At 42.1% G+C, this 20,682-nt stretch overlaps 1 protein-coding gene across 6 annotated transcripts in view; it reads left to right on the forward strand.

The window, feature by feature from the left end:
- Positions 1–9,151: 9,151 nt before the first annotated feature.
- Positions 9,152–20,682, forward strand: part of ARMC2 (armadillo repeat containing 2) — a 76,975-nt gene continuing 65,444 nt past the window's right edge. For 4 of the 6 annotated variants that reach the window (XM_076333364.1, XM_076333366.1, XM_076333367.1 and 1 more), the window contains exons 1-5: positions 9,152–9,215; positions 13,780–14,001; positions 15,293–15,365; positions 17,692–17,860; positions 20,140–20,347. In XM_076333364.1, the coding sequence (XP_076189479.1) occupies positions 13,784–14,001; positions 15,293–15,365; positions 17,692–17,860; positions 20,140–20,347 (668 nt within the window). In that variant the 5' untranslated portion in view covers positions 9,152–9,215; positions 13,780–13,783. Of the gene's footprint in view, positions 9,216–9,533; positions 9,580–13,779; positions 14,002–15,292; positions 15,366–17,691; positions 17,861–20,139; positions 20,348–20,682 lie in introns of those variants that run through there. The other 2 variants (XM_076333365.1, XM_076333370.1) reach the window with 2 other exon arrangements.

Genomic DNA, 20,682 nt, shown 5'->3' on the forward strand with positions numbered 1-20,682 from the left:
TGGGACAACTGGGTCTCAGCTGCAGCTATTTTGGGCAACTACCTCACGCCGTTCTTTTTCTACAACTTCAATACAGCTCTTAATATAGTTAGGTTTTTGCCTCCTCCAGTCTTCCTGGGAGGCTGTTTCAGAATCTTACCTTTCCGGTGGTTTTAAAACTTTTTAAAAATTTCCATTTTGAATTTTCCAGGTCAGATAATCCCCATAAAGCCCATTTGTTCCTGAATCAACATTTTCTTTTAGCATAAATTGCTCTTTATCTTCTTTAAAGAGATGCTATGGAGAGAGTCTCTCACCCTTCACTTTGGCAGAATAAACAAGCCATCCCATTGTAGTCTTATGCCATAATAGGCTTGTCCCTTGATCAGTCTCGCCACCCTTCTCTGCACCGATCCCCGTCTCAATCCCTCCCTCCTGAATGCCGAAGCTCTGGATGGCACCGAGCTCCAGAGGGGTTCTCAGCACTGCCTCCTCCAGCCACACTCACTTGCACTGTCTCCTGGAAATATCTCGCCTGCTATACCCAAGGATCAAATTTGCCTTTTTCGTCTCCCCTTAACATTCAAAGACGGCGGTTAACTTGCACTTCCAGGCACAACTTGCATATCCTTGTTTCTGAACTGATGACCTTGCAACTTATGACAGAAATTTGTATTAGTTCACAAGGGCACAGGCTTGCAATTTGCACTATTAAGTTTCATTCCGTTTCTATTACTCTAGTTCTCAAGGTTATTCAGGCCTTCCTGTATCATTTTGCCATCCCCTTCCATATTAATGATGTCTCCCACTTTCGTGTCATCAGCAAATTTCATTAACAAACCTCATCTTCCTATTTTAAGATAACGAATAAAAATACAACTGAAGATGTATCCTTGAGGAACTCTGTTAGTAAAATACCATTCAAAGCCAGGTATCACAATAGTAGGAACTGAATTCTTCGATTTCACATTTGCAGGAAATACAGTTCAGCTCAGTGAAAATTCAACTTCAGATCCTAGTGGATATAAACTTTCCAAACTCTTGTCTTCGAAAATCTGAACTATTTCATACCTGAAATTACCTAAAATTTAATAACACCTACTTAAAATATTAGAGTAAGGATTTTCATAATTCCATGTACACACCTCTTTACAGCTATAAAAATTTGGAGTGTAAGTATTGTACTCATGGTATAGTGGTCACTTTGATTGTTTCTAAGCATTTGACTCTGGTAGTTAAAATATTTGTTTTAAAGTTATTTTTACACTAGCAGTCAATTCTACCCTTTAGCCAGTCTTATATTTAATTTCTTTTCACTTTCGTACTATTCCAGCAAATCACAGCTTCTCTGGAGAAGATGATCCCCATGCTTGAGATCACATTCTCCATGAATTCCTGTTCTCTGTGGGTCTGAAAGTTCAAATTTCCTCATTTTCCCACTTTGGGCAGCCGTACCATTCTTCTTGCAGGAAACACTGGGCCTAGATTCACATCTTCTTAGCCCTTCCCTACTTTTTATCTTTTTTCCAGTTGGAGAGTTCAGTGTCAGCAAAATCCATGAAAATCTTTCAATAATTACCAGCGATATTTCTTTTTTTCCTGTATTTTATCTGCAAAATGATTGTCACTGCAGTACATGATCTTTTGTGAAAAATTTTAAAGAAAAATTCCATTTACAGCAGCCAAACTGAAGCTCATACCCGTCTCAGCTGCATCTAATGCTAGATTTGTGTTGCTGATCAATCTGAGAAGAGTGAAAGAGATCTCGTTTTTTCCAGCAGGGTGTAGATGGCCTCTTGTCATCATTTAGCAGAGAATGACCTACTGGAAGCTTGGTTTGCTGCATCAGCACAGTACTGCAGAGAGGGGACTGTGGGTGGTACGGAGGCAGTACAGCAAAGTACAATGGACGGTTGCACTGCAGCCTAGTGAGAAGTGCTGCGTAACGCCAGCATAACTGGACCCATGAAGAAGAATTCCTCTGCAGATCAACTGTTGAATGTCAGGGGTTCATGCTAGCAGAACTTCTGCCAGTAAAACTGCCTTGTTCAAACAAGGTCAGCAACAGGAACGTATGGAAGAGGAGATACAGGTTTCTGGGAACTTACGTTGGCCTGGGTGTTGGCGAGGAGAAGGGCAGCTGGGCTCTCCCCTCACCTCTTGCACTGCTGCCACTGTGCGATCAGCCACCAGGATGCCCGCTCACGAGGCGCCCCAGGGCTGCGTATGCTGCTGTTGCTGCTGCTGTTGGCCTTGTTTGAACTAGAAAGTTTTACTGGCAGAAGTTCTGCTAGCATGTGCTACTGACATAGCTGTTTTGGCAGGATGTGTTCACATTTGACTGGTTTTTAAAGATGCAGTATGTCCTCAGAGCATCAGGCTTTTATCAGCAAAAGAAGTCTTGACATTATGAGAGGCTAACCCAGAATACCTTGTGCCGCATTTGGTAGATTGCCTTCTGGTAATTTTTTGCAGCATATTGTGGAGCTGCCATTGTACACTGTGAGGTACAATGTCACATCATAAAATCTGTGTAAATATTGGGTCAGATTTTCAAAAACTCTTCTATCTTGTGCGATAACCTATTTTTATATGTGTTGTTTCTCCATATTGCAGATTTCTCACTGCCAGAAACCCAGACTGTATCAAACAGCAGAGCTGTCTTGTTCATTTAGGGCAGATGAAAGGATTCTTTCATATCTAAAGAGCAGCCTAAAATATTGGGTACTGTGGACAAGTGGAACATAGAGACAATGAATGGTAGCTAACTATTTGCAGTAAGTATTTGCTAAACTACAAGAACAACTTGTAGTTTTGAGTCATACTGTGAACACTGGATGAGAGAAAATTTTGGGTTGGATGTCAAGTTTGTGTTAACCTCATAGCACATTCACCCTGAGTTAAGAGCTGCTTAAAGAGGAGACAGTGGAGAAATAGGCGATGCCAGCTTTCTGGAAAGCAGTGCCGATCTGGGCATTTTGGCATTATTTGGGGTGCTCAGTCTCCAGTGAGCTACACAAAATTAAGTATTTCCTGCTGCACGGTCTTTTCATGCTGGGTAATGTACTGGAAATAAGAGATGAACCTGATACAATGCGCTTTGCTAACTGTGGTTGAACAGTAAATAAGGTTTATGTCCAATTCAGTCCCATCTTGTTTTGAATACATAAAATGAAAGCAGTGCTTCTCCATGGTGATCTCTCTAGACAGTATTTTACATCAATGTGGTTTGGGAGAAAGCCCATGCTTGCCTCCTCATCTATCCTGTTGTCATTAATGGAGTTACAAAGCCAACTCTGGCAGCAGAGACAAGGCAGCTCTGGTTGGGAAGGTCTAAGTAAAACCAAAACCCCGTAACTGGAAAAAAAAAAGCAAAAATATCCACCAAACAGCAAAACTCTAATTTAGCAGTCTCCTGCAAAAACCATGAAGGGGTCTCATAGGGTCCCTTCATTTGCTGAGCGGAGTTTCATCCTGTTTCCTGAATTCACTACAAAGTCAGCAGCAGTGCTTTGTTTTTTTCCATGACATTGCCAGGTATTAGAGACAAGTGCATTCCTTAGATAGCTATCATACATGTAGAATATATAGATGGATGGAAAATACATAAAGCTTAGAGACCATATGGATGCATGGAACCTGGTGGACCTCTGCATAACCACGTGTAACGTGAGTTCCCGAACAATGAGTCTGACGTGATGGACATGCAGCACCTGTGGTCTGCAGGCAGCCTTTATACATGCAGTAAGTGCAATGTGTTCTGGACACGTCCAGTTTATCACATATTCACAGATATTCTGCATAACACATGCACAGAAGGTCTGGCATGACTGTGTATATGCTGTGCTGCACATGGACTGAGACTTCTGTCTTAGATTTCCTGGATAGAAATCAGAAGTCCAAGTTCTATAGAACGATTTATTGAAAATATATACTCACTCATTTGGTTCCAGTGTCACTAAAAATCATCTAAAGTAATTTGGGTTTGTTCCAATTATACTGCATGTTATTGGTTTAAAGCAAGTGTGTTTTGTAAATTATGAACGTGCTCACTCACTGCTTTGCAATGGCTTTGTTTCTGCTCTGTGAAAGTTTTAGTTTGAACATTTTGGACTTTTGCCGAATACCGACATTTCAGTACTCTTAATATACTCTTAATATTCCCTCCCACCAGCAGCTGCTAGATACAATTTGACAGAAGAATGTGTCCTAACGCATTCTTAGGAAAGGCAAGGAATGCTGATGTAGAAACCTTGAGAAAGTAAACAAGGTCACTAGGTTAATGCACCAGCCCTATTACAGCAAATTCCTTTCCTCACTTAGCTATGTGTGTTCAGTGAGCTCCCTAAGGGGTTTTGTATCTCAATAGTTTTGACTCTATCCATGTCTCTGTTCCCCCAAATCTCCTCCGATTTAGCTAGTTCTTGGTATCCTTCACAGCAGGCTTATGTGAATGACAAGAGCAGTATCCCAGCTCAGTATGCTGTCTGTAATGAGCGCACAACCATCGTAAGGAGCGCACAACAAGCTGGTCATAAAAGGAACACCTTGGATCACTGAACTTAAGGCTGTGTCTTGTGAGAAAACAAACTGCCTTTTCTTCTTCTTCACCTGGCACTGGCTCTTACCTCAGCTTTTAGGCTTTACATTGGATTGTGGCCTCCATGATCTTCACATTTTCCTTCCATATCTATTTATTCTTTAAAAAAGGCTGTCTCCCCAAGTATCCCTTCCTGCTCTGGCTGTAGAAATCCGGGTCTTAAACTGAGTAGCAGCACCAAAATCATGTGGAGTCCTGTCTGTCTAGTTGGGTCAAAGGCAGACTAGAAGAAAAGCAGGCGTTCCGCTAACACACCAGGGATTTCCAGTCACTGGCAGAGGCAGCAGAATTAACAGGAAATCAATGAAAGCAGTCATTGACGTAGGGACAATTGCATAGTGGGTGTGCGGCTGGTAGGTGGCTCACAATGCTTAGTTGGTACAAGAAGTCCCTGCAAGCCGTGTGTCAGCAGAAACACACCAACTGAAGGGTATTTCAGCTAGCATAACTTCACCAGGAAAGCTCAGGTTTTTATTGATGGGACTGAACAGTGAGCATGGAGGGAATCAAGTGCTGGCCAGAGCGAGGGTAAGGTGCAGAGTTTGCAGGACACTGGCAGTGACCAAATCACACTGAGCAATGCAAGCTAGAGATTGATGATGGCAATTTCCAAAATCTTAAACTGCAGTCAAATCTGAGTAAGATTTTAAGGAAATAAAAAAAATAAATCTATCACAAAATATTTAAGGTTGGAAGGGACCTCTGCAGATCACCTAGTCCAACCCTCCTGCTCAAAGCAGTCAACTAGAGCAGGTTACTCAGGGACTTTTTCAATCAGGTTTTTAACATCTCCAAAGATGGAGACCACACAACCTCTCTGAGCAATCTGTTCTAGAGTTTGGCCACCCTCACCATAGAAATTTGTTATTATGTTTAAAAGGAGTTTCCTGTATTTCAATTTGTGCCCACTGCCTCTTGTCCTTTCACTGGGCGCCACCAAGAAGCCTGGCTCCATCTTCTTTGCACCCTCCCTTCAGACATTTATATACACTGATAAGATCCCACCCAGAGCCTTCTCTTCTCCAGGCTAAACAGTCCCAGCTCTCTCAGTCTTTCCTCATGTGAAAGATGCTCCAGTCCCTTAGTCATCTTCACTGGGCTTACTCCAGTACGTCCATGTCTCTGTTGTAGTGAGGAGCCCATGACTGGACCCAGCGCTCCAGTTGTGGGCTCACCAGTGCTGCGCAGAGGAAAAGGATCACCTCCCTCCGCCTGCTGGCAGTGCTCTTCCTAATGCAGCCCAGGAGGCTGTTGGCCACCTTTGCAGCAAGGGGGCATTGCTGGCTCATGTTCAACTTGGTGTTAACTGGGATCCCCAGGTCCTCTTCTGCCAAGCACCTTTCCAGCTGGTTGGCCCCCAGCATGTACTGGTGCATGGGGTTATTCCTCCCCAGGTGCAGGACTTCACATTTCCCTTTTTTAAACTTCCTGAGATCCCCCTCAGCCCATTTCTCCCACCTGTCAAGGTCCCTGTGAATGGCAGCACAACCATCTGGTGTATCAGCTACTCCTCCCAGTTTTGCATCATCAGCAAACTTGCTGAGGGTGCATACTGCTGATGACTGGCCTTCAGCTGCATTTTATGCTGCTGATCTCCACCCTTTGATCTCAGCTGTTCAGCCAAATTTCAGTCCAGCTCACTATCCACTTAAATGGCCCGTATTTCATCAGATTGTCTGTGAGGGCATAATGGGAGACAGTCAAAAGCCTTACTTAAGATAAACAACATATACTGCTCTCCCCTTATCCACCAAGCTAATTATCTCATCATATAACCAATGCTCCTTTCCCATGACAGATTTCCCCGCTGCATATAATGGAGATCTTCACAAACCTGTTTGATCAAAACTTATTAGGCCACCTAGTATAGGGGTTGTTTCTAATTGCCGTAAAATGAACTGCTTCACCTGCCTTTGTAATGAGCTACAAGTGATATGAAAGAGCTTATTTAACAGCACATACCAGATGGTCTCTGCGAAGTTGAATATGACAGAAAGATTTTTGTCCAGATTGGAGGTGGGACTGTTGTTTTGTTTTGAAGAAAGAGGAAAGAAATAGGGGGAAATGGGGATTGCATTGCCACTTGTGTTGCTGAAGTTGCACTGAAGGCTGCTGTTACAGATCAGCACGAAGAAGCAGCAAGTATGACCAATGAACACTTGGCAGGCAAAGTGTTCAACACTGTTAACTAGTTCTGAATTGCACTGAAATATAGGTCTTGTATGCTTGGATATCCAGATAAGTCCCATTTCTAGACAAATTTAAGTTAGACAAACTGAAAATTGACATTGGATACCAGCACAAAATCCTTTCATGATTTTCAAATCTAAAAAATAAAGTAATTTGAATGAATATGACATAATTGAATACTTTGTATTTTTTGGTTAGTTAGGCAGAACTGCTCAGAACACATTGCTTTTACCTCAGCAATCTTTTGAGCAAATACTGGCTTGTCTAGACCTAGTCAGTTTACATGTTTTGATGGTACTTCCATCCTAAAGCAGTGTTATTGCAAACAAGGAGATTTAATTAAGTACCCGCTAAGAGAGTTCGTTCAATAAAAAGCACATAAGAAAAGGGATTTAAGTGATAAAGTTGTAACAGTTGAGACGTAGCAGAGAGACATCACAAAAGAAATATTTGCTATAATTGCCAAAGCTTAGAAAATTAGTAAAAAATTAACTCTTCAATTTGATGACCTAGAAAATAGAGAGAGGAGAAATAATGTGCATATGAAAAGGATTAAAGAAGAAGCCAAGAAGGAAGGCTTAGTGGGTTTAACTGGGTGGATTTAAAAATTGTTTAAAGAATGATGAGATGATAACAGTAAAAAGAGATTCAAACTGGCTTTACCAGGAAACAGATCTACACATTTTTCTGTGAAACTTCGCTTGTATTATCTCAATAAAAGAAAGGTTCAGAAGAAAACAACAGAGAATGAGCTAACTGTGAATGATCTGAAAATAGCGTGCATGCACATGCACACTCACATTCTTTTGGCTTTTAAGGAAGAATATACAAAGAAAAGCAAGTACAATACTAACAAGGTTTTCATTACTTCCGAGGTATTGAACTTGGCTGCAGAAGAAAGAGGACTAGATGTCTAATAATTACAGATAAAGTAGAAGCTAGCAGAGATAACGGCATGTGTTATGTAAACCGGGTAGGGTTACACATGGAGATCTTTTTACTGCTATCATAATGCCTGTCAGAATCAAAAGAGGAACTAGAAGGACATTTTTTGAGAAGAAAGGGGCATAATAGGCTTATAACAATATTCAGAAAGACAAATTAAATTTAAAATGTCCACAGGGTGCTTGTCTAACAAACATGAAGAAGTAAAAGTTATGATGTTAGTAAGCAATTAGTAAAAGGAACTTTAAGTCAGTAAGATATATATATTTACATATAAACATATATACAAGATGAATTTATTCACAGAGTGCTTTCAGATATATCTGAAGTACGTTATAAAGGAACCAAGGAAGAAGCTTGGTCAGATGGAGCTGTATTTGTTGCCTTTTTCTGTTATTCACAAAGATAATAACCACCCTCCTATAGCAGTTTTTAGATAAATTTCAAAACACAGAGATAGCAAATAAAGACTGTCCTTGTCAGTCATGAACGACCCACTCGCCGCAACAGGCCTGTCTTTGTTGTTGTTACAGGTCTGGAGATTTTCTGATACGGGCCATGATCACATTACCCATCCCAGTAGCGGGAGGCACGCGAGGGAGCTGTTCAGTGAGTGCCCGGTGCACCTGGCCAACGAGGTCCCAAAACCTTGAGGTGGATGCACCTTTGGTAGGACCTTTCCCAGGAGGCAGCCTGGGGGAGACACTGCGAGTGACCCTCTCATGCCACTCCAGCAAAGCTCTCCAGCCTGTGGGACCGATTTTTGTGAAGTGCTCCTATGGACAATGTGAAAATGGCTATCTTTTGGCCTCCCAGAGAACAAGAGGCAAGCAGCAGCCGCTTCTGGCCTGGCAGGAAGCCACCGAGACGTGCGATCCGACCCTCGGTGCCTGACCAGGGTGACCCAAGGGAGGGGTTTTGCAGTTGCCACTACACTGCACCCGAGTCCCCAGCTTTTGTTTTACTGTGGAAAACTTTCAGTGTCTTCACTTCCAATCTGTAAATCTAAGCTCAAAGAGAAGGTATTGTAACAGGCCACATCCAGCATTTCCAAAACGAGTAACTTTTTGTCACCCCTAACATGGGCTTTTGCCACCTGTTATTATGCCCTACACGTGGGCAGGAACAGGCTGGGGGAAGTGCCCGCCACCAGAAAACCACCATCCTACAGGCCAGCGCTGCAGCAGGACCCCTCACTGCCACTGCCACTGCCACTGCCACTGCCACTGCCACTGCCACTGGGGTGCGGGGAGGCCGGCCCGGACAGGCAGCGGCTACGACCGCCGCGGGACAGTCACAGCACTTCCCCAGCCCCGCGCAGCCCTCTACCGCTCCCCTCAGCCCTCCCCAGCCTAGGCCGCGCTGCGCCTGCGCCTGCAGGTGCCCGCGCAGGCGCCTTGGCGTCTCCGGGCTCCCCTACCCCCGCAGGTGCGGCTGAGGGGAGCGGGCGAGGCGTAACGGTACCGGCGCCGTGGCGGGTCCGCGGTCTCCCTCGGCGGAGGTGAGTGAGGATCCCGCCTGGCCCCGGCGCGCTGCCGGGCCGGCCGCACTTCGAGCGCGGCCCGGCGGCCATGGTGTGTACTGTTGCCACGGGAACAGTGGGTGCCGCTTCCGCCGGCCGCGGGAGCCGCCCGTGGCGGAGAGGGAGAGGGGGACCGGGACCGGCGCCCCGCGGAGCCGGATCCCGACCCTGCGCCGCTGGGGTGGGGAGGTCGGCGGGGCCGTTAGGCAGGCAGAGCGCCTCGGCCAGCGCCCGGTGCCGGCGGCAGCTGTGCCCCGCCTGGCTGTAACGCTTGTTGTCGGGGGCTGCCGCCTCGCTGCGGGGACGTGGAGGCCCGGACTGGGGCGAAGGGCTGGGGTGTGCGGTAAGTCGGGCGGGAGGCTTTGCAAAAGTGGCTGGAGAGGGAGAACCTCCGGTCCATTTCCCGGCAGCTTGCTGCACACCGTGTCCGGGGGAGAGTCTGGTATTGCCGGATTTGGGTTGGTTACTCTGCAAAGCCCGGGTCAGCTTTTACTCCACAGGTGCTGCTTATTTGGGGAGTTCCTCTTGGACGTTATCTGACGGCCGCACTGAAAATCTTGCTCTGTTGAGGGTTGCAGGCTCAATTTCTCATAACTTTGTTCTGATTTCTTTTTGATAGTGATTTCTCTGCTTTAGAATTTCACCAAGCTGAAAATGTATCAGTTGTGATTGCTAAGTTGCTGATGTTTAAAATTACATCTAATAATACCCGTTATTAGTTCACTCTTACTAAACCAAATACTAAGTATTTGGGTGCTAACTATTCTAGAGATTTGCTCGGGCAGACAGAAGCTGGATTCAGATGTCGGTGAGCAGAGTGTTCATGGCTTCAGTACAGGGTTTCTCCTCACTGTACTTAGTGATTGCAAGTATACCCACTCTGTGTGCTAGCAATTAAATGACACTGGTTTTGAGATGGGAGATAGGATGGCAGAGTTTTTTGTGGTGCCACATCTGATGTAGTCAGCCATGCTTCTCTCATGTGCTGATTGACCGAGGATAAGTGCTGCGAGGGTGCAGCTGTCTCACTCTTGGAGATAGCTGGGACTAATATCTCCAAGAGTGAGATAGCTGCACCCTCGCACCACTATCTACTGCTTTCAGTTCTTCCTATACAGAGAAGACCATACCGCTGGAGTAAACAACTGTGGAAAAAAGACAAGAGCCCAGGTATGGCTTTTTGGACACTGGTATCATACTCTTCTACCTTCCAGTAGAGTCAGAGAGGAGATCTTCATCTGTGCAAGTTAAAGGCTACCTGGGAAATGGCGACAGCAGTGGGGGACAAGATCTGTGCGTACTGGTTATGCTGTCCCCACTGACACTGTGACCTTCCCTTTATCTGTACCCTGCTGGGATTGGGGACCAAGATGGGAATGCTGCTGGATTTTCAGAAAGAAGCACTAACTATTAGAATTATTTCTTATTTGCAACAAAGATACTTTTTTTTAAAAAGGGTATAGAGTAGAGTTTGTGAAAAAAATAGAAATTCTTACAAATAAATACAAAACCAGACAAGGGTAAAACCAGATTGTACACTGGGCGGCCAGTGCAGTCATTCCCCTTTCACTCTTGTGCTGCTCCTTCATCCTATACTTCCACTTTTCGCTTGTTGCATTCGTTTGTTGCACCATATTTTAAATTAGTCTCTGGCACTGCAATTGAATGATTCAGGTACCTTATTCTCATCAAAGTCAAGAAAGCTTCTGGTGACTGGGAGGGTTTTTCCTTTATGCACAGATCTAGGTAGTAGTTTTCTAGGAAGAGAACTGGCAGAATATAGCTGAAGGTGCTTCCTCAAAGCTTCTGGGGTGTGGGACACTGGAGAGCAGATGGAACCTCTTTCTTGAGTGCTGCTGCAGCAGAGCGATTGCTTGATGCTTAGATGTTTCAGCCTTAGGCATTATAAAATAGAGAGTACAAATCGTCTGTCTTTTGAGAAAGAGACGGTGGTTGTACTGTGATGGCACAGCAGCCAAACTCATTCAGATAAAGAATTACTCGTGGTTCTTAAATGCTTGCAAGAAAGAATAAGCTTTCTTATCCTAGCATATATATATACACGCACATGCACATCTCTTATTTTATGACACTGCTTACTTGTTTCTCTGTGTTCTATGACATTTTCTGGCTAATAATTAGGGATATCAATTAATAATATATTGGTATCGTGTCACTACCACAATTCTGCATGTGTATAATACCACCTTACGCCAAAATGACGAAGTGTTAACGCTCTCATCGGGTCAGCGGTGAGTCTCAAGTTCTGCTCACTGCCGCCACACCGTGATGGTTCCCGGCTCGCTCCGCTCTCGGTGAGCCTGCCGTCCGCCACCCTTCCTGCTCCAGCAGGAGGGAATGGCGGTGCGCTCCCCCTCTCTGCTAAAGTAGCAACTCAGCAGTGAGCTCAGTCAAGCATTCAAACGAAGCCATAGGTTCCCTTTGCAACGTCAATCATTACAACTTTGTTTTCAATGGATTGGAAGGGTGACGAACAGTGCCCAAATGGTAGGACTTACTAATTCAGTTTACACTAGGAAAGTTCCTTTGCCAGTTAAAAAGAAATAGGTAAGAGGCGAAGGCTTCAACAGAAAGTTATTACGATGGAAGTTTGGTCTCAACTGTGGCAAATAAATGTACTTCTAGGATAGAAAATTTGCAGTTGACAGTAGAATTAACAAAAACTTAAGCTGATTGTATCAGAGATGGTGCCGTTCCACAGAAACACATCATATCTCTCGGGTTGCTTCTTAGTTTAACTACGAAGAACATATACGTAAATCCCATAAAATACACATTTCAATGTCAGAGCACAGAGATTTTAAGAACTAAAGAAAACGGTGTCCTTCAGAGATTAAATGTAAGAGATTACTTGAGAAGATTTATTTTAAAATTTAGCAAGGTGAATGGAAATATATAGAACAGAAAAGAAGTAGTGTGAATTCAAATTTCTGATTTGTAGAGTCATGTTGATTATGTTTTAGTATTTATTCACAGCTATTGTCTCCATGTATGCTGGATAATATCTGTATCAGACATATGGCCTACGCAGAAGACCTTCCACTTAAAAGTCAAAATCTTGACTCCCAGTAGCTGGGAGAATAGGGAATGATTATCTGCCCTCCCTATTCAGTGAGGAATGGCTGTATAATTGCTCCAAACAGACTGTTGCAGTGGAATTCCTTACTTAACTCTTTTGAATCATGTTGTAATAGAGGGAAGAGTAGGGAGCACAGAGAGCCAAATTCAGTCACAGTGAAGAAAAGTAATGTATTAATGGTAATCGGGAGGATTAAAAACATTGACAGTCTCAGGCTCCTGATCTGTTCCTCTGTTCTGTAATTATGCATCTTTTCATGAAAGAGGTTGGTGCACTGCTCCTTAGCACCCAATTTTATCTTGTGTAGTTCAGCTGAAGGGGTTGGGTTGTATATGAATTAAAGAAACTGTGCCAGGCTCTGAAAGAAAGAACAGAAGGGGCAGTTGGAAATGTAAAAATGCAGAACAGGAAGAAGTGAACTAAGAAACTAGAGAAAGAGGATTTTTGTTCCATAGTTTAGAAATAACCAAGATGGCGGTGTCTGATCTACTGTTGGTTCATTGTCATAAACTATGTGAGAGAATAGAAGTTACCAGATGGTCTGAGTCAAAGACAGTGCAGAAACATGTTTTTCTTTTTAGGTAAGTTCGACAAGCAGAAGAGGAATTTTGGATGGTTTAAGGCTCAGGATGAGTTTGCTGTAAGATGACGCGGATGGTATCTACAGAGAACTGCACCAGGATAGTAATTGATTTTGGGGGCCTCAAGAGATGATGAAGCAAGTCTTTCACTGCCCACTGCATTTGCTAGAAGGTGCAGCAGGACAGAATGCTGATTGAAAGTTTGGGTTAATAATTTATCTTATGTTAGTGTTATCTTTGCATGTGCTTGGGGATGGGTTGAGGAGGCATTTCTCTTGGAGAAAAAAATGGATTGCCTGTTCTTCCTTGTCTCTGCTTATCAATTACTGATAATTGTGTTTCAGTTACTGATAATAATACCTCTTTGACTTATTAGGAAGCTGCCCTTGGTAAGGTCGATAACGTATATTGGATATTTCCTACGTTCATTGGAAAGAAAGTGTCTCTTTACAGCATATTATTGAACTCCTGTTTTGGTTATGATGTTTTATAAGTAATCAGGTGTTAAAAACAGATTTTCTGTGGTACTGGAGAGTACCATGTTTGGCCCAGAAAGCACTGTGGTACTGAGTGTGGTGTATTTTAGCTCCTTCTAAAAAACTAAAGGTCCTCCATGTCAGATGCTTTCTGCTTCTCTTCAGTATTTTCCTACAGAACTGAGAAATTGTGAGGGAAATGCAGTATCAATGAGCCTTATTTTCCACTACTTCACCACTGTCTAGGATTTTGTTATAATATCCTTTTTAACTACATTGTGGTAGCATAAACATTGATGAATTAATAGTTTATAATTTAAAACTAGCATTATATTCTGTGCCTTCCATTATATTGTACAGTGTTCTTCTTGTGCACTACTTTGCAGAGGAATGCAAGCTTCAAAGAATAAAAATACAGACAAGGCAGAACCATTCTACAGGCTTTCAGTGCCAAAGCAGAAGACCAGTTCTGAGATTATAAATGAAGCCAGAAATGTTCTACGAACACTAAGAACTCGGAGACCGTTTACGCCTACAGAGGATCAAAGGAGACTTTTTGGATCTGGATCCACACGAGCTCCTCAAAATAGACCCCCTTCAGTTTTTAGGTACTGTGGCTTTAAGATTTTTTCAAATATCCTTTAGTAGCAAGAGATTTGATTCTGTAATTATGTTTCCGGTTATTTTTTTCCCTGTGTTAATCTGTATTCCTAATCACATCCTTTGCCTTCTTCTAATGATCCTTACTGTTGGTGTTAATCTACATGTCCAGGAAGTTCCTGTGGATTAGAGCTACCAGAGGCAGTCATTACACTAGTTTTGTGTGTGGAGAATAATATAGGAAAATGGTCTCTAACTCACCTTTTTCTTAAGACAATGTATGCTTTTAATTGAGATAGTCTTCAACTTTTCCCTAGAAACTGTGAAAGCTTGCTTGCTTCCACATAAACTGTATGCTAGATCTTTTTTCAGAGCTTTCTCATATCTTTTTAAATATAAAATTGTAGGTCTTGAAGTTTGAAATGCTCATTTTTAAACAAAATTTATACTACTTCAAAATTATTTCTGTGTGGAATTTTGTTACGTAGCATAATTCATAGAGCTCGATAGATCTGTCTCTTGTGACAAAAGAGAAAAAAAAATTCTATGTTGGGCTTTTTGTATCCATTTTCCCAGCCACTTTTTAGCTCTCCTTATATGCCAATTCTGTGATGACTGTAGGGAGGAGATAGGAGCTGTTTTTTTTAATGTTAGGCGTCAGGCATGCCAGAAAGGATGCTGAAACGTGTTTGAATGGCCATACAAGTAAGTCAGTGTCCATGCTGTTTTCATGGCAGCATGACTGTATCCGATATTCCTTACTGCATAGTGTTGTGCTCTTACAGAAGGCAGGAGCCTGAGAGCGACTTGGCTGTTTGTTGGTGACCAGGTAATGAGATCACTCTGGCTGACATCCCTGCTTGTTCTGTCTGTGCTTCTCCTGTGTATGGGAAGAGCATGCTCATGCCTGCACAAACCTGGGTTTTCTGCCCTGCACTGTTCTGCAGCTTGTGTCACATAGCTTGGGCGCTAACCACAGTTGGGTTTGTGCATGAATTTAGGCTTATATTAGAGAATTGTTATAGACGTGTATGAAATAAACTGTATCACGACAGGTGTGCAGATGATCTTGTAATTCTTCTCCCTCGATGCTGCTGAATTCCCAGATATCAAAGTTAAATAGCCTTCATGGAAGAAGAGCGATAGTGTAAAAATGCGTTGTCACTCTTTCTTTCTTCCTCCTTTTCCCCATATTCATTGGCAAAGGGAAGAAGTATGCAATAAAATAAAAAAACCCCAAACCAACCAGAAAACACTGGGTCTGCTTTATTCATATTATGTTTAATTTCTTTATGCTAGTCTTCATGCATCCAGTTTTGATTTGGCTGAATCAAGACCAGTGTCTGGTGTTCGTCTTAGCCCACTGGATCATGTGAGTACTCTGGAAATAACTCTATGCAATACTGACATAAAAATATGTGTATCAGTAGTGTTAGGAAAAGATATGGTTTAAATAGGTTGGGGAGAAATGGAAGCCTGTCGTAATGTTAGTCTGAGACTTATAAAGTCAGTTTTGTCATTTTTTCCCCAAAATAAACCTGAAAATAATTTAAACTATTTAAATATTGCTATATTGCATTATAATTCTAGGTGACATTAACAAGAATCAGAAGACAGATACTTGAGTCAGCTTTCTTGTGTAAGATTACTAAAATAGAAAAAGGTTATGAGCATTAACATGAGCCAGCAATGTGCCCTTGCCGCTAAGAAGGTGGCTAATGGTATCCTGGGCTGCATTAGAAGGACTGTTGCCCGCAGGTTGAGGGAAGTGATCCTTCCCCTCTACCCAGCACTGGTAAGGCCATACCTGGAGTGCTAGGTCCCATTCTGGGCTCCCTAGTACAAGAGAGACATGGAGCGACTGGAGACAGCCCAATGAAGGGCCACAAAGATGATGAAGGGACTGGAGCATCTCTCCTGTGAGGAGAGGCTGGGAGAGCTGGGACCATTCAGCCTGGAGAAGAGAAGGCTTAGGGGGATCTTATCAATGTATGTAAATACCTGAAGGGAGGGTGCAAAGAGGGCAGTTCCAGGCTCTTTTCAGTGACAGGACCAGAGGAAGTGGGCACAAACTGAAACAGAGGTTCCCTGTGAACTTCAGGAAACACTTCTTCTACTGTGAGGATGACGAAGCCCTGGCACAGGTTGCCCAGAGAGGTGGTGGAGTCTCCATCCTTGGAGATCTTCAAAAGCTGCCTGGACATGGTCCTGGGCAACTGTCTCGAGGTGGTCCTACTTGAGCAGGGGGATTGTTCAGGATGACCTCCAGAGGTCCCTTCCAACCTCAACCATTCTGTGGTTCTGTGATCAATAACTTGAAAGCAACTAGGTTGATTGTGCTTCCTATTTGACTTAAGCATCTATAAAATGTAATGATTGTAGTTTATTTAAAAAACAGTTAGAGGTACTTGTAAGAACTCCTTTTTCCCCTCTGTGAAAGTTTTGAATTGTTTTCAATTTATAAGTATCTGCTCTTTCGGGTATTTTATATTTAATCTTTAAATATAAGATTAAGTCATGATCATTTGTTTAGTACCTGAGAGAACAGAGCATGCTAAAACAGTTAAGTATGCTTGCTGTATATGTTGTTTCTTCAAGACAGTAATCTAAACGTAGCATTCTTTAGGAAATTAGGGGGAAAAAAAATTCCAAGAAATGTTATACTTCAGTAATTTTGATAAGGTAATGTATTTATATGAATCAAATAAAAGATTTCTGTCCATACTTATATTTAGATTAAATATATCTACAGTTGGATTTAAATACTGGTGTTAAATTTTCATTTGTCTTGTATGTGAGAGTGGAAAAAACTAGAGAAAACTACTGTTAAGACCAATGCAAAAACTGCCTTTTCTGCTTTACCAATGGAGATAAGTTAGTACACTCTAAATGTAGAGCTTGTATTAGTCATGGTGGTTGTGAGGAGTGGGCCTCACCTCTTGGCTATCTTCAACTAATACCGGGGGGAGTTCCAAAGGATTGGACTGGAGACTTTCTAATGGATTCTTTATTGTAAGGAAATTGGAGAGAACCTTGATCTTAGAGGGCAATGCGTTTATGTAGGGCACAACAAGTGTTTTCTACCAGAGGTTCAGGGGGTTGGTCACATCCTTTAAGATGCAGGGTACTGATATAAATAAAACTAGAACTTGCATGTTTCTGCATCTGCATGATTTGTCTCAGTGTGATAGAAAGTGGTGCATATGATATGAACACATTTGAAGTGTTCTGGAAATACTACTTTAGTGCTCAAAAACAAATCGTAAAGAAAAGATGTGCCTCTAGAATTGTTAGCGCAAGTCTTTGGCACAACATTTTTTTTTTTTTTTACAAATAAGCATACTGCAGATAACGTTAAATGGGTATTTATGAGGGAAATAAATAATTCTGAGTTTCAGTTGCTCTACTCAGGCTAGTTTTTGTTTGTTTTCTGCACTCCTGAATGTTTGCTTTTAAATGGCTTTCTGCGGTGGTAATGGTATAGATATCTGGCTTGTTTAGTGGAATGGTATCATTAGATTCTAGATATGAAAATGAAAATTTTTTAATGAGCAAACCTATGTAACTTTTATATATTCTATTCTGAACTTAACCCTTTGTATAAATAATTTGGTTTTCTATTTTTTTTTAATTTTTGCATATATGAAAATGAAATTATCTGTGCTTTTATTAAAACGTCGTCTTTATCTTTGTCACAGAAACCAGTACTAGTCACTTGTGCAAAAGATGAAGATTCTTCCATTTCCCTTCCAAAGCCTCCTGCCGATGCTGCAGAGGTTAGAAAAGTCAGCAGTGCTCGGGCACGCTTATTTAGAAGAACTTCTCAGGGAAATTTCCTTTCTGCTAAAATGGTTTCTCCTGATCAGAGTAAGAATGTTTTGATATATATTACTTCCTAGAAAAATAACTGCATGATGGGTTTTAATATCGTTAATTACATGAAGTATTATATTATATTAAAGGACCTGCATGTCCTTTCAGAGTTAATTTTAAAAATATTTAAATGGCTTTAAGGCAGTTTTGAAAATGTGATTTCCAAAAATGATACTGGCTTTCACTTCTGAAAGTGAATTGAAAGCTACTCAGGTGCCTTTTTTCCTATAGAATCATAGAATCATTAAGGTTGGAAAAGACCTCTAAGATCATCGAGTCCAACCATCAACCCAACACCACCATGTCCACTAAACCATGTCCCTAAGTGCCACATCTACACGTCTTTTAAATACCTCCAGGGATGGGGACTCAACCACTTCCCTGGGCAGCACATTCCAATGTTTAACCACTCTTTCAGTAAAGACATTTTTCCTCACGTCCAATCTAAACCTCCCCTGGCGCAACTTGAGGCCATTTCCTCTTGTCCTATCGCTTGTTACTTGGGAGAAGAGACCGACACCCACCTCGCTACAACCTCCTTTCAGGTAGTTGTGGAGAGCAACAAGGTCTCCCCTCAGCCTCCTTTTCTCCAGGCTAAACAACCCCAGTTCCCTCAGCCGCTCCTCATAAAACTTGTTCTCCAGACCCTTCACCAGCCTCGTTGCCCTTCTCCGGACATGCTCTAACACCTCGACGTCCTTCTTGTAGTGAGGGGCCCAAAACTGAACACAGTATTGGAGGTGCGGCCTCACCAGTGCCGAGTACAGGGGCACAATCACTTCCCTACTCCTGCTGGCCACACTATTCCTGATACAGGCCAGGATGCCATTGGCCTTCTTGGCCGCCTGGGCACACTGCTGGCTCATGTTCAGCCGGCTGTCAACCAGCACCCCCAGGTCCTTTTCCTCTGGGCAGCTTTCCAGCCACTCTTCCCCAAGCCTGTAGCGCTGCATGGGGTTGTTGTGGCCGAAGTGCAGGACCCGGCACTTGGCCTTGTTGAACCTCATACAGTTGGCCTGGGCCCATCGATCCAGCCTGTCCAGGTCCCTCTGCAGAGCCTTCCTACCCTCGAGCAGATCAACACTCCCGCCCAACTTGGTGTCGTCTGCAAACTTCCTGAGGGTGCACTCGATCCCCTCGTCCAGATCATTGATAAAGATACTGAACAAGACCGGCCCCAAAACTGAGCCCTGGGGAACACTGCTCGTGACCGGCCACCAACTGGATTTAACTCCATTCACCACAATATAGATTTCTAAGTAATGGAATTTTTACTGAAAGTTTTCTTCAATGGGTAAAATTAACATTAAATGCTGAAATGTTTAAAGAGATAATGAGATGGCATCATCTAAGGAGATTCCCTGATGGATTATTGAGCATAAAAGGAGGAGTAAAAAGGAATGATATGTCTTGACAGGCCTTCAACTGCATTCTATTTGTTGTAAGAGTTTCATTAGTGGAGTCTTAACAAAGGGCGCTAAATATGGGATTTAAAAGTAATTTTCTTGCAGATGGGAAATGACTTGACATCTTGGTTTCCTGCACATTGGCTCATAATACAATGTGTTGGAACTCTGTCTTTAATGAAGACTCATTTGTAATAATGACAATTCTTACATTGCCTGGGATTGTTACTTTACATGATAAACTGTATATCTCACTTTTTACCTCATTGCAAAATAAGTCTTATACAAAAAGTACTAAACTTTACGTCATTATTATGTACATATTCTATAAATACCTATTTACAACATGTACCCCTATATGTAGTTTAATCCATTAGTCTTAACGAGTTGATGTTACTAATTGGAGAAGTTGAGAACCTAATGTAGTTATAGCCTGAGTTTGCCTCTTCTCCCCTCTGGCGACCATGCAAATATTCACATAAGTTTTTTGTGCAGGTTCTTATCACGTGTACATACCAAGGTACAAGATTAACAGCTACCTTTTGCTTGAGTTCCTTCATAATATTCAGATCCTGAAATATAATCACTTTCACAAGGTACAATCCACCTATCTGTAAAAGGGAAATTAAAAAAAAATTAGATGAAAGATTAAAATGTTAAAACACAAAACCGAAAGACTTCAAGAAATTATGTTCATAAGACTTTGACTACTTTGCTCTAAATAGTCTTAAGCTTTCTCACCTTTTAAATTGATACAATAAATTTTGATAATGTAACATGACAAACAGTAATTCATTTTGAGCTCCATCACGTATATTTATTGTGTAAGAGCACTTCTACAAAATATATTCTCATTGGCTATTTCAGATGAAGAGAAGCTAGATTCTGAAGAACCAGCTATGATGAGTAATCTTTGCAGAAGTAATGATAACTGCTTAGCAGAGCAAAGGTCATACACACCATTTAATGATGAAAATAGACAATTAATTTGTAACGAGCGTATCAGCAGGTCGGAGAGGGAAGACTTCCGAAAAGGGACAGCAGGAAAATTTTTATTTCAACTGAGAGGAGAGAGGTCAGTATTGCTTGAGTATGGTAATGTGCACCTTCCACACAACCCTCTTCCTAGATATTCAATTGTGCAAGTATCAAAATGGTTAAAATTGATGGAATTTGAAGGTAGCGCTATTTATGCATTAAAACAAAACTGTGTTTAGATTATTAGGGAAAAAAAATCTTTACACTTCTGTTCTTAGTCTTTTGAGTGTAGAAACTTCCTAACTTGTCCAAAAAATTGTTGGTAGGAAGTTGCTTGATAGGAAATAAATTTAAATTTGTTTGATCATTAGCATTTCAAAACTAAGTCTTCTAATAATTGCATATAGGATACTCAAGTTTAAATTCAATGTG

This window comes from Aptenodytes patagonicus, chromosome 3 (assembly GCF_965638725.1).
Source record: "Aptenodytes patagonicus chromosome 3, bAptPat1.pri.cur, whole genome shotgun sequence".
Lineage (NCBI taxonomy): Eukaryota > Metazoa > Chordata > Aves > Sphenisciformes > Spheniscidae > Aptenodytes > Aptenodytes patagonicus.